General features: G+C 35.4%; 1 protein-coding gene across 5 annotated transcripts in view; it reads right to left on the bottom strand.

The window, feature by feature from the left end:
• The window catches only part of LOC149793957 (endothelin-converting enzyme homolog), a 125,572-nt gene that overhangs the window by 60,787 nt on the left and 50,455 nt on the right, over window positions 1-14,330 (bottom strand). For all 5 annotated transcript variants that reach the window (XR_016422910.1, XM_089967881.1, XM_089967883.1 and 2 more), the window contains exons 6-7: window positions 8,776-8,952; window positions 5,191-5,373 (exon numbers count right to left, since the gene is read on the bottom strand). Coding sequence is in view for 4 of the 5 variants with exons in the window: in XM_089967881.1 (XP_089824007.1) it covers window positions 5,191-5,373; window positions 8,776-8,952 (360 nt within the window). In the remaining variant the exon portion in view is untranslated. The remainder of the gene's footprint in view (window positions 1-5,190; window positions 5,374-8,775; window positions 8,953-14,330) is intronic.

Below are 14,330 nucleotides of genomic sequence, written 5' to 3'. Positions count from 1 at the left end.
TAAAATAATGTCCTTATTGGCAACAAAATAAACCATCTAGTGACTTTTTGGTGACAACCTTTTTGGCTGTTTAATTTGTACATAAAATCATGGATTTGGAGTGGAGACATTCAAAGGGACCACAAAAGGAAGCCACGAACTTGGATGCACAATGCACAGGAATCTGTTACATAAACAAATCGTTTGTTCATATTGACAAACCCATCTTTACAGTGCATTCTTACATCACAATACGCTTATGTTGACATCTGGCCTAAGTAATGTATGCTGTGATACACTGTCATGCTAAAGGACTATACCTACAATCGACCTCCCTCTGAAGACGTGAACAGAAACAGCTACAATTAATTAAATGATGGCTAATCCTTCTGTTTTAAAAAAAAATGCACCAATAAAATAGTTTTGCAGAAACTTCAGAGAAAACTGATTATTTTTGAAGTACCAATTGCTGTGTATACATACAAAGCAAATGGAAAAAATCTCAATCATAATTATATACTGTCAACAGTACAACTTTATCATGGGTAAATGAAAGTTTACCGTTGCGTGTTCATTGTCTCATCCTAAGAGTAAGTTAACAAAATTAACAGCATTTGGATTTAGTGTAAATTCATCAGACAACACAATCACTGAACCTGATGTTATACCTGACAGTCCAACATCATCTACATGTAGTGATGGTAGTAGTGCTTCAAGTGCAACACCACATCATGATAAATGGGTCAAAACTTCCCAAAAATTTCAACTCGGGCGTCCATGGCTGAGATATGATACGAGGTTAAAGCAGATGTTCCATGATATATGTATCAAGGCACATTGAGTCATCAATTCATTTACAACTGGTTGCGATATTTACAGCATGGTGAATGAATTCCTATTTCCTAAAAGTCCTTTCAATTCCAAGAAATCCGAATATGTTCCAATGAAAAATGCTCCTTCTGTGTTGAAGTTTCAGATGCACAGAAAGATTTCCAAAGAATTCAAATAGTTGTTGAATAAATTTAGTTAATACCATACATTTATTCTAGCATGTTGGGAGATTGAATCTGAATACATGCAGATTAGGACCTACCATCGGGAAGTTGTTTGCAGCATATTTAAGCATAGTTTTCACTAAATAGTCACCAATTTTTCGGGTCCAATACACATGAAATTCTCAAAGGACATGTTATTTCTCCCTGTGGAGTACGTTTCCCCCCCCCATGCTGTCATTTCATACTATGGTCAAATGTGCCCAAACTGCACAATAGCTAAAGGTTAGACTCAAACCTCTTCGACATACTTCAAAGAAACCGCCTGTTCTACTGTGAGTGAAAGTGCTAGCAATTGACTGACAAAAAAAACAATGCCCTTTTTTGTTACAACTAACAATGGTTAAAATGGGTGTGAATTTATGTTAACCATTCAAATGTGGTCTCAAGCTACCATACATGTGATAACTATTTCCCACATTTTATATCCCACCTTATTTCTTATTGTTAACTCATATATGCATATAAAACTGATTACTAAATAACATGTTTATTCTGAATCAGTTTTTGGGTGGCAGCTATGCTCTGTATGTTTCTTTATTCCTTCTTTTAATTTAATGATGGTAATTAATGCTTATATTATGGTACATTAATGCCAAGTGTTAACTCATGTAAGTTTCATTGTTGAGAATGGATTTCCTAGTTTGCTTGTTGAGAAAAAATCTACAGCATTCAGTGATCATTCTTGAGATTTAGGAAGCAATTTACTACAAACAAAGCATGTAAAGTACAGAAAAAATAAATTTCTTAACTCCTGGTTGATGGCGAGGTACTTTGTGAAGCTAGTAATAAAGGGGGGGGGGGGAGCATTTAATTCCTGAATGTCTTGAAATCGACAGTCGCATCATACGCCAGTTATCTTACATTTGCAAAGTACAATCATAGGGTTTAAGTATTAAAATGTCATTAAATAAAGTTCCTTACAAAACTCTTATTTGGAAAATAATATACATAATGAAGATTTGCTTAAAACCTGATGTTTCTATTTCAAAAAATGAGAGAGAGAGAGAGACTGTAGATGTCAGAAAAGTAGATATTTTACATTAGATAATGCATTTATTTCAGGTGAAAACAGTGTTACCTATGCAAAACAGTCATGTAATGATTTATTTTTGTAATATTATGGCTGTATTGCTTGTTGTCAATAAAGTAATGACTATCCCATCTTTTTCAATTTTCATTACCTATTACATTAAAAGTCTTGAAAAAATATTCACTACCTGCTCTGGTGAAATTTTTTTAAAATTGGCTACAAAATATTGAGGTTGGCGATTATTTTGTGACAACTTTTTAAGAAGCCAGGAGAATCCCCGATTAAGGGTAATTTTGTGTCCGTCACTGTGTTTAAAATTGGTAGAGTTTTATGCATTTATTAGTGGACATGCTATAATAATAATATTTACAAATAAGAACCAGTCAGTCAAGCCCATAATATCTTGCAGAAAATCCCAAAAACAATTTTTAAAACTGGACCAGCTAATACTGGAATTTCCATCATATGCCAATGTTTGCTAAATTTGGTGTATTTTTCAGGAAAACAAAAAGGATATAGCCACTGGTTGGTTTCAAGAGGATGATCCATTAGAGGATTAACAATGATTGCAAGGCAAGTAACTATGTGAGCTCAAGCTGTCATATGAAAGTTATCTCTTATATATGTATTGGTTTTAAAAGGCTGAGGGTGCAATGGACCGTTTATATGCACAGATTTAATGTTACATACACCTGCCTATTATAAAAATTCATAAAAAATGAAATACATGGGTGAGGTCAAAAAGATCCATATTTTTGGATCAGTATAATAAAGCAACACATACAGATATCATTCACTTGATCTGACAAGTCAGTGGAAATTCAAAGAATAAAAAGTTGATGCACCCCACCCCCAAATTTATACACCATTTTTCATGTCCTAAGGCCATTTTTTAGAACACATGAAGCAGTGCATACACAGGCCCTTTCCCTGGGTGATACTTTTTCAAAAACATTATGTACTTAATAGTTTGATGCTATTCAAAATAGTTGTCATCCAATCAGTTTTAAGATATTCTACTTGCCTTGAACCTATATGTCTACTACTATAACTAGCTAGCTCTGCTTCCTAGCCGACCACTGGTATTTCACTGGCTACATACTGTGCAGTGACTATATGAGGTGTACAAGCCAGAAAAACCAAATCTTTAATTATTATTAGGAGCCCTGAGTGGCTAAGTGGTCTAAAGCGCCCACTGTTATGGATCACTGCCATCTCACCTCTGTCTGAATGGGTTTGAGTCTCAGGTTTGGCCAATGTGGTTATGTGAGAAAGCTTGCCAGTAAGCTTTTCACAGGTCAGTGGTTCTTTCCTGGGTTTGCCCGGGTTTTTCCTCCACCATTTATACTGGCTTCCATGTTTAGCCTATCTTGTGCTGAAACATGACGTTAAACCCTACAACATCAACAACAACTTTAATTCTTACACAATAATAGCTCAAAATGTCACACCATAGCCTCAAGTTACGAAATTTGCCAGGGGCCAATATATTAAACTGTACCCTGCCACAAATGGTTGTGAACATTAACTGCTGGGTAACTAACCACAGAAGCTTATACTGTTATATGAAAGTTATCTCCCATATTTAATGGCTATATGAGAATGGCTCAGGTGGCAGTGTCCAGTTTTGTAAACTGGCTCCTGGCAAATTTCTTAAGTTAAGGCTATGGTGTGACTTTTTCAGCTATTATTGTTTACTATTTATAGATATGGATATATTTGTGAACTAGGTGTTTCAGGCTTGTGTTGTTCTTGAAATTGATGTCAGGCATGTACACCTTCCATAGTTGCTCTGCAGTATGTTGATAGTGAAATACCAATAGTCGGCTAGGAAGAACAGCTAGCCTCCCATAGCAGTAGACACGTGGGTTCAAGGCAAGTAGAGTATCTCAAAAACGGCTTGGATGACAACTATTCTGAATTGCATCAAACTATTTAGTAGACAATGTTTTTCAAAATTTTCATCCAGGGAAAGGGTTTGCGTTTGCACTGTTAGCACCACATGCTGTCAAAAATGGCCTTTAGATGTGAAAAATGCATGTATAAAATAGGGGTAGGGGTGCATAAACTTCTTCTGCTATGAACTGCCATTGACTTCTCTGGTCAAGTGAATACTATTCTTATGCATTGTTTTAATATAGGTATTACAAAAATATGGATTTTTTTTACCTCACTTGTGTATTTGATTTTTTTATGATTTTTTACACTAGGTCGCTGATTGCAGCATTAAATTTGTACATAAAAACTGGCCCCTGCCCCCTCAGAAGATAATAAACATGGATTGCAAGGGGAAATAACTATGGGAGACTATATTATCATATGAAAGTGATCTCTTGAAGGACACACTACTATGCATATTAGAGTTATTTATACTGTTCAGATGACTACATGTTACATGTGCAATAGTACTATCTTTGCCAAAATGGATTGCACTGTTTAGCAGAGGATGTTAATACTTATTGTCAGAGTACAACAGCAGCCAACAAAAGCAAAGAATTTTTTTTAAATAACAAAAACACAACTTTTTGAAGTATTTTGCATTTAGAATCTAAACTGCTACATGATAATGCTACCCGCATTTTGTCCTGTATAAATGTTTCATTAGATTTATTATTATTATTGTTATTATTATTAAATATACAATGCCTAAAGTTGAGCACAGCTGGTTTTTCAAGCTGTTACCAATTCACATTACATGTGACACTGTGAAGATGCATCCTTATCCTTAGCAAAGGAAACTATAAGAAACTATACTACACTGTGTGTGTATATATATATATATATATATATATTATTCTAGATTTTTGTGCACAAGAAATATTCTTATTCATTCAAAACTATGACTGCTTTATAGCTAGTTGTACAGCATTGCTTTGTCATAGAGTAGAGATTGAAATCAGTCTAACTGATTGAAGATCTTCAGCATTTTTCCAGCTCTTGACTCTGTTCTGATTTCTTCACAAACTTCTGGTTTAAAAAAATTTCAAAACATACACTATTAAAAATGCATATACTGACATACCCTGCAATTGATATTACTATTATTGTTATTAATATTATAAACAGTATCTCTATGGCATAATGAAATTAAAGTAAACTCAGTTTATTTCCTTGACTCTAACTTACACTGGCTAAACGCTGCTCAAAATTGTAGATCTCTTCCATTTTAAATCTGGAAGAGTTATCTCCCCCTAACAACTCTCCCACTTTGGTGGTAAACTGAAGGAAGGCATCTTTTATCTCCTGGTAGTTGGAATGGTTGGTGAAGTATTCCTCTCTGTCCCGCAGGGTCAGCCCACCTTGATTGATCTATAAAGTAAAAGAAAACCAGTAACAATAGAGGAGTCAAACCTGGGACCTCTCTAACTAAAGATGAGTACACAACTATCTAGCTATTCAAGCAGACATCTGTAGCGAATTCCTCTGACACTTCCAACCAGCCTTTCAAATACACAAGCCTTAGCTTCTATCAGATTACCCCTTGGCAAACAACATAAAGGGTGAAACCACTGAATCACAACCCTATGTCTCTGTAAACTGCAATAAACTTTTAAAAGCTCTTGGTGAAAGGCTAACAAATCTTGGAAGTTTTATGGTGGCTGATCCCACCATGCAATGGATGGCTTAGCCAGTAAAGGACCCATCAAGAGTAATGGAAGTCTATCTCTATGGATGAAAGATCTTCTAGAAACTGTTACTTCACAGCAATCATGACAAAATCTAATAGCCAAAAAGATGCAATGTGCCATAAACAAATTCTTCAAAATTTGCTGCTAGTGAAAAAAAACAAAAACATTTTGCAATTTTTGGGAAAGATAATGACTTGATTTATGAATCTCCAACAGGTTTGGACAGAATGTGAGACAGAGTAGGACATAATGTGAGACAGAGTAGAACATAATGTGAGACAGGATAGGACATAATATGAAACAGAGTAGGACAGTGTGAGAAAGAGGACAGAATGTGAGAAAGACTGGGATAGAATGTGAGACAGAGTAGGACAGAATGTGAGAAAGAGTACAACATAATGTGAGACATGGTAGGACAGAATGTGAGACAGGTTAGAAAAACATGTGAGACACGTTGAAGACAGAATATGAGACAACAATGATCTTAACTTGACTGCAAAGAATTTTCTAAGTTTTAAATTCCATACTTCGATGATGTAGAAATTACCTACAGAAAACAAATAATTACTAATTAGGCTGGAATGCGTTTTGAATAATTGTTTGAGTGTTTAAGGTGGATGAAACTCCTTGTCCAACTAAAGCCATCTGATGAGCTTCTATTAGATTATATACAGAGAAGCCTTCTTAATCCACACTCCATTATCAGGAAACCTTGCTATCTGGAATTGGATCAATGGGAACGTAATTCCTAAATGTTAATTTGCTCCATTATTCAAGAAATTCACTGACATACTATATCTGAGTCATCCTTAGTCATTGGCAAGCCGACAATTGCAGACATCATAGAAAAACAAAGACAAATAGTTGTCTGTACTTGCCAACTCAGCAGACCTAACCTGAACTTGCCACACCAAATGTCAACAAGTCGATGATGCCATTATTCATGTAGATGTATTCGTTAACTTATTTCAACAATTAATGAATATACAGTACATGTACAGTGAGCAAATACATGTACATGTAATGAGATCATAAAATAAAAATGTACATGATTCAAATATCTGGAAAACACATTAATCCAGACAATGTGTGTGTGTGTGTGTGTGTGTGTGTGTGTGTGTGTGTGAAAGTATGTAGGTATGTATGTATGTATGTATGTGTGTCTGTGTGTGTGTGAGTGTATGTATGTATGCATGTATATATGTATGTATGTATGTATGTATGTATGTATTTATGTATGTATGAATACATACATACTTACATATATATATATACTGCTACAACAAAATGTACAAGATTCAAGTAAAAAGTCTGAGGCTTTTGCTCTGTTCATACATGGTTACACTTGTCCACAAATTCTGTTCATACATGGTTACACTTGTCCACAAATTCTATTCATACATGGTTACACTTGTCCACAAATTCTGTTCATACATGGTTACACTTGTCCACAAATTCTGAATGACAGAACAATTAAAAAATAGATGACTCATCTGCATTTTTGTTTTGCTGAAAAAAATATTCCAAAGTCCTTACTGAAACCATCTCAGTTTTGTACATTTTGGTGCTTAGAAACGAGAGGGAATACTCTTTATCTCATTAGTCATTTTCATCTAGGTTTAGCTGATTTGTCTATTTCTTATTTGCAGTAGATATGTCTTTGTTGTCTATTATGACTGTGTATATACTCTTACAACCCTTGACATATTTTCTGATTAATGATACCTTAATAGAGGACCACTGCTTATCATCAACCATGGGATATATTAATGAATAAGAAGATCAGGGCCTGCATGTTAAGCCCAGGCTCAAAGCATTGCTACAAAATAAGCGACCTTGACCTCAAGGCCAAAAGGTTGAGGAAGCATGTCACATATTTAAAAGTACTAGCTTTATAATGATTGACTGAATGTGTGAAGAAAACCTATCAAGTTGTTTAGGAAATATAAACAATAAAAACTAACCAAAACCTGAAAGCAAATTTATATGACTGTGACCTTGAACCCAAGTAAATGGGACAATTAAGCATCTTGCAATATAAATTAGCTTCAGAATGATTCATCACTAGTAAGAACAGGAGTCATCAATTGGTACTGTAAGCAAATGAAAACACTTAAACCAAAATCCTGAGGTTTCTCTTTAAAATTATTTTTACATTTCCATACCCAAACACCCCATATTTGTTGTTCTTACAAATTTTTATTGCATCATTACAAATAATTGTTTTTTACAGTATGACCCTCCAAAAACTTAACACAGGTATAGCCTGAATTATGTAACTCTTCAGTCCTTTTAATGGTAACTTTCAGAAACCCAGCTGGAGTAAATTTTGCCAGAAAATTAATTCTTCAGCTACAAAAAAAGCGTGAAAATTGAAGTTCTGAACATTTTCTCCATAATTGACCTTTAACACTGTGGTCAATGGGGGAAGTAAGCATAATGTAGAATGAATTGTCTTTGCTTTATAATGATTCATTCAAAGGATGAACAAAATCTGTCAATAAGTTTAGGAAATTTAATCAACTTTAATATAACCTTAACACAAATTTTGTATTGCTGTAATGAAGACTTCAAGATCATTGGGGCAAATGAGCATGTTGAGCCATAAACTGAAAGGTTCATTTCTAGAACAGTCTAAGCTGTCAACAATATCGGGTCTATTACTAAATCTTTAGTATAAAAAAAATAGCAAGCAGCAGGTACACAAGGAATTACCAAGGGTAAAACCAATGTCCTAAACTCAAATCCATGTAAACATGTTTACCTACAAATAATAAATAATCTTAATATAAAATCTACAATCATAGATAAAGATTAGATATAAATATTTTATTTACAAAAAACAGACATTAGACAGGTAGGCCTAAACTCCTACCCTCATTTGTGGATAAAGATCAATCACACAGCACAAATTACATAACATCATCTTCTGGAATATTAACAATGACAAATTTAATCAAACTATTTGCAAATTCTTGATGAAAAAATGACACCTCAGCCTGAAAATTGACTGCTGTGTCTTGCTTCCAACTAATAGGGGCTGAACAATAAATACAGTATTTTCACGCCTTTACTAATTTACCTTGATAATGGTCTTGCTGCTGTCCTTTTCATCTGTGCCCACACCAAAGCTGAAGAGAGGAGAAACCATCAGAGCATAGGCCTTAGTCAAAGCTTCCTGTAGTTCCCAGCTTTCTGGATCCCAAGGACCTGAACTAGAGTCAGAAGTCACAGTCCATGAACCAAGGTCTTTTATCAACTGAAAGAATAATGTTTTGACCATAATGTAGGAAACCAGACAGCAAAAGATATGAAATAAATTTACAACTTTATAACACGCATACAATTTATTCATTGGCTGTCAATTGCACAGAAAATTCTAACAAATCTATGCAACTTGCTCTCAATGCCATAGTGTGGACTTTGAGGTATAGATTACCTGAAAATCTGTATAAAATCACTAACTGTGGATGGTTGCCAAATAAAACTACTCATGTCAAAACTTGAGATCAAACATGGGAAAAGAATTATGTAAAGCAAATGCACTACACAGCCCTATTCATGGCCCTGGTTCTCATGACTTGTGTATGTGAATACAAGTCCTATCATGCAGAGAAAGATTTTTTTTTCAAAGTAACATAATTTCCTAGTGACTTTTCTCAACAAGTGATATATGTCTTGAACCTACACCCTGTTTATCACCATTGGACAGTTTATACATTTTATTGTCACATAGGTAATTATAAGGTGAAGTCAGAGATAAAAAAATTACTATTCCACGGAGTACTTAACTGACTGAAAATAGTCACGGTGATTTTGTTTTGAGAGTTATTTGAGCATTACCATGTAAAAGCCTAACTGACTAATTTTCCTAGGTAAAGTACGCCAAGCAGAACAACCAAATTCATCAAAAGTTAGGTAAATTGAGATGCATGTTAAAGAAACAAAAGTTATTACACCTCACTGCCTTGAATGAGATTGTTAAAGTTGTCTTTTTTTTAAAATATTAATGCCTATTTCACAATCAGCAGCAACATTATTTTTAAGTTGAGTTTTATTCAATACACTGAATGCAATTAGTGTGTTTGGCAATCATAATGGTAAAGTCAGGCACAGTGTGGAAGTGTGATTCAGAGGAGGTTTAACCATCTGCAAAACTAAGTTTCTGGACTCCTGGTTAATCTATTAAATTGCAGCAGCAAAGGGGTGCATTTTGAAATGCTGAGAAAAATTTGACAATAACTTCAGGCAAGTTTCAAACAACAGTACTATCCTAAAATAAGTGCAAAAATTAACACTAATGACACTTGCCTTTTAACACTAATGACACTTGCCCATTAACACTAATGACACTTGCCTATTAACACTAATGACACTTGCCTATTAACACTAATGACACTTGCCTTTTAACACTAATGACACTCGCCTATTAACACTAATGACACTTGACTTTTAACACTAATGACCCTTGCCTATTAACACTAATGACACTTGCCTTTTAACACTAATGACACTTGCCTATTAACACTAATGACACTTGCCTTTTAACACTAATGACACTTGCTCATTAACACTAATGACACTTGCCTTTTAACACTAATGACACTTGCCTTTTAACACTCATGGCACTTGCCTTTTAACACACATGACACTTGCCTTTTAACACTTATGACACTTGACTTTTAACACTCATGGCACTTGCCTTTTAACACTAATGACACTTGCATATTAACACTAATGATACTTGCCTTTTAACACTAATGACACTTGCCTATTAACACTAATAACACCTGCCTTTTAACACTAATGACACTTGCCTTTTAACACTAATGGCACTTGCCTATCAACACTTATGACACTTGCCTTTTAACACTAATGACACTTGCATATTAACACTAATGACACTTGCCTATTAACACTAATAACACCTGCCTTTTAACACTAATGACACTTGCCTCACCTTCAAACCCTCCAAAAAACTACTGAGAATAGTAATGTCTGCAACTACAAGTTAACACCATATTCCACTGTCAAATGGATTTTAAAGACAGAACTAATGTGAATTTGTTATTTAATGTATATTGTTATGGTTATGAATTTGACACTTAAGTTTTTGTGTGTGGTGATGATATATGACCAACCATTTTTGTTTTGAGATGTATCAAATACTTCAAGGAAAACATATTTTATTTTGTTTAATTCAAATTTGAATTTTCAGTAATTTTCTACAGGCTTATAAGTAGGTAACTTCCATTCAGTTGTACCACATCTCTTATATGGGTCACACACTGACCCCTCTTGGCATCACAAAACACATTTTAAGTCTCATAAATCCCCCAGCACTGGAAATCTGTCAAGCATGATGTGTGTGAACTTATCCTTACAGAATAAGTGGACTGAAACTTTTATTTCTCTGCATGGGGTGAAGTTGCTTATGTTATTCCAGTGTGGCAATTACTATTTATTACATGATGTTATGACACAAATAAAATATAAACTTTATGCAACACATGACTACACATTGAATCAATCATTTTAATTAATGACCCATTTCTGGAAGATACCGATCATGATGATTTTAAAGTTAAAAAGATTTTGTCTAAAATTTAAATTTATAGTAAAATATCTCTTGCTGATTTTGATGTTCACCAGGTATTTTCCAGCCTTGATGCAAAGTTGAAATGAGTATGAGAAATACCTGGGAACAAATTTGGTACGCCTTTTCTATTTTGTTGGCAATAAGTTGAAAAATTTCAAACAAATAACATTCAAATCAACAAAACCAGCGATATTGATGCAAAAAGAAAACCATACAACCACTCCACACTGTACCTATATTTTCAAAAAAAGAAGACATGTCAATTGCAAAGTATTACAAGCATCTGAAAGGATTCTTATAGTTTAGAAAATCCACACTTTCTGTACAGTGTAGCAAATCTACACTTTATGTACAGTGTAGCAAATATACACTTTTTGTACAGTGTAGAAAATCTACAATTTATATAGGGTAGCAAATCTATGCTTTATGTACTCTGTACTAAATGTACACTTATGAATAAAGTGTAGAAAATCTACACTTTTGTACTCTGTAGCAAATCTACACTTTTTGTACAGTGTAGAAAATCTACAATTTATATAGGGTAGCAAATCTACACTTTATGTACTCTCTAGCAGATCTACACTTATGTACAGTGTGACAGATCTACACTTTATGCAGTGTAGCAAATCTACACTTATCTCTCTCTCTCTCTTCTTCTGGCTGTTAATCCCTCTCTGAAGAAGGGTTAGCCACATGGGTTCTCTTTGTCCATTCAGTTCTATCAACAGTATTATTTGCAGTGAGTCTGAGTTTCTTCAGATCCTGCTGTACCACATCCATCCATCTTTTCTTTTGATGTCCTCGGCCAGACACTTTTGCCATTGCAATTCTTCCCATGCAGCTATTTTCTTCCCTCTGTTCCAAGTGCCAATACCACCATAGTCTGGCTTCACAAACCCTGTCTGTGATACAAGCCACTCCAACTATTTGGCATATGTCTTCATTTCTTTTCCTCTCTTGAAGTGAGATCCCAAGTATCCAAGGTAACATTCTCATTTCTGTTCTCTCTAGGATCTCTTCTTCTTTCCTCCTTAGTGACCATGCTTCTGCTAAATGTATCAGCACTTGTCTTATCATTGTTTTGTATATTTTTCCATTAACTCGGACCGGCATATACTGATCACAGATTAAAACTGTCAAGTCTTTCTACTTTTGCCAGGCTGCCTTGATCCTCTGCTTGACAGGTTCGTCACATCCTCCCTTAGTTTTTACCACTGATCCCAGATACTTGAAGGTCTCCACTTGCTTCAGTACATTTCCTTTGCTGTCAGTGAGTACCAAGGGTTCCTCAGTTTTTGAGCATACCACAGTTTCTGTTTTGCTAGCATTGATTTGAAGGCCTTTACTTTCTAAGGCACTTTGCCATCTGATGAACCTTGTCTGAATGTTCAGTGCTGAATCTTATGCCATAATCAGATCATCCATGTACATCATGTCCCATGGAACCGGTAATTTCACTGATGGCATCCATTACAATTATGAACAGTATTGGACTCAGGCATGATCCTTGATGAATGTCAACTCAGATTTCAAATCCCACCCTACATCCAAGACTGCTTTCTTACCATCATTCTTGCTCCTTCATACAAGGATTTAAAGATCCATATAATCTTTTCTGTAACTCATTTTTTCCTTAAACTCCAATACACAATTTCTCTTGGCACTTGATCTTAAGCGTTTTCCAAGTCAATGAAAGTTCAGTATCTCTCATTTTTCCCTTCCAGAATCTTTTCTTGGACCTGCCTGGAAATTAAAATTTCATCAACTGTGCCATTGCCAGGTATGAAGCCAAAATGATTGTCATGAATGTTTACTCTTCCTCTGACAATCTTTCAATCACTCTTTCATACAAATTTGACACAATTTCCAAAAGTTTGATCCCTCCATATTTTCCACATTTGAGTGGATTTCCTTCTGCTTGTAAATAGTCACTATCACAATCTCTTTCATGCCATCTGGTAACTTTTCATGCCCAAGGAAGTCATTCAAGATGATGTACAACCAGTCTAAACCATCTTTGCCAAGGAAGTCATTCAGGATGATGTACAACCAGTCTCTAACGTGCTCTCCATTACGGATCACTGCCATCTCACCTCTGTCTGCTTGGGTTCGAGTCTCGGATTCGGCTAATGTGGGTATGTGAGAAAGCTTGCCAGTAGCTTCTCGTGGGTCGGTGGTATTACTCCAGAAAGATCTGGAGTTTTCCCAGGTTCTTCCTCCACCATTAATACTGGCCGCCATGTATAGCCTATCGTGTGCTGAAAAATGGCGTTAAACCCTACAACAACCACAACAACAACCACAACAACCAGTCTAAACCATCTTGCCCAAAGAAATCATTCAGGATGATGTACAACCAGTCTAAACCATCTTGCCCAAGGAAAGCATTCAGGACGATGTACAACCAGTCTAAACCATCTTGCCCAAGGAAGTCATTCAGGATGATGTACAACCAGTTTAAACCATCTTGCCCAAGGAAGTCATTCAGGATGATGTACAACCAGTCTAAACCATCTTGCCCAAAGAAATCATTCAGGACGATGTACAACCAGTCTAAACCATCTTGCCCAAGGAAGTCATTCAGGACGATGTACAACCAGTCTAAACCATCTTGCCCAAGAGCTATAAACATCTCTGCTGTTATGGCCTCTGTGCTCTATTATTCTTCATGTTTTATAGCTAACTCAATCTCTCTGTGAGTTATTTCATTCCCTGGACCTTCCACAGGATCAATGTTCTCTAATGGTTCCCTGCAATTTTCTACATTAAGCAGATTCTCCAAGTATGATTTTCATCTAACCCGAATGGCATACTCATTTGACAAAATTTTGCCTCCTTGATCTTTTATCATGGTTACTGTTTGTTTATCTCACCTGCTCTTTTGCCTGGCCTTTGCTATCTTGCATACCTTTGCCTCCCCTTCCTTGGTATTCAACTCTTCATATATGTGCTTCACTCTTGGCCCTTGCTACTCCTCTCCTTGCTTCTTTGCATGTTGATTTATATTTTTTACCATATTCTTTGTAATACCAGCCCAT

Source organism: Sinohyriopsis cumingii, chromosome 8 (genome assembly GCF_028554795.1).
Source record: "Sinohyriopsis cumingii isolate HCF-2022 chromosome 8, ASM2855479v2, whole genome shotgun sequence".
Taxonomy (NCBI): Eukaryota; Metazoa; Mollusca; class Bivalvia; order Unionida; family Unionidae; genus Sinohyriopsis; species Sinohyriopsis cumingii.
The sequence above is the reverse complement of the archived record's forward strand: the minus strand, read 5'-3'. Positions and strand labels throughout refer to the sequence as shown.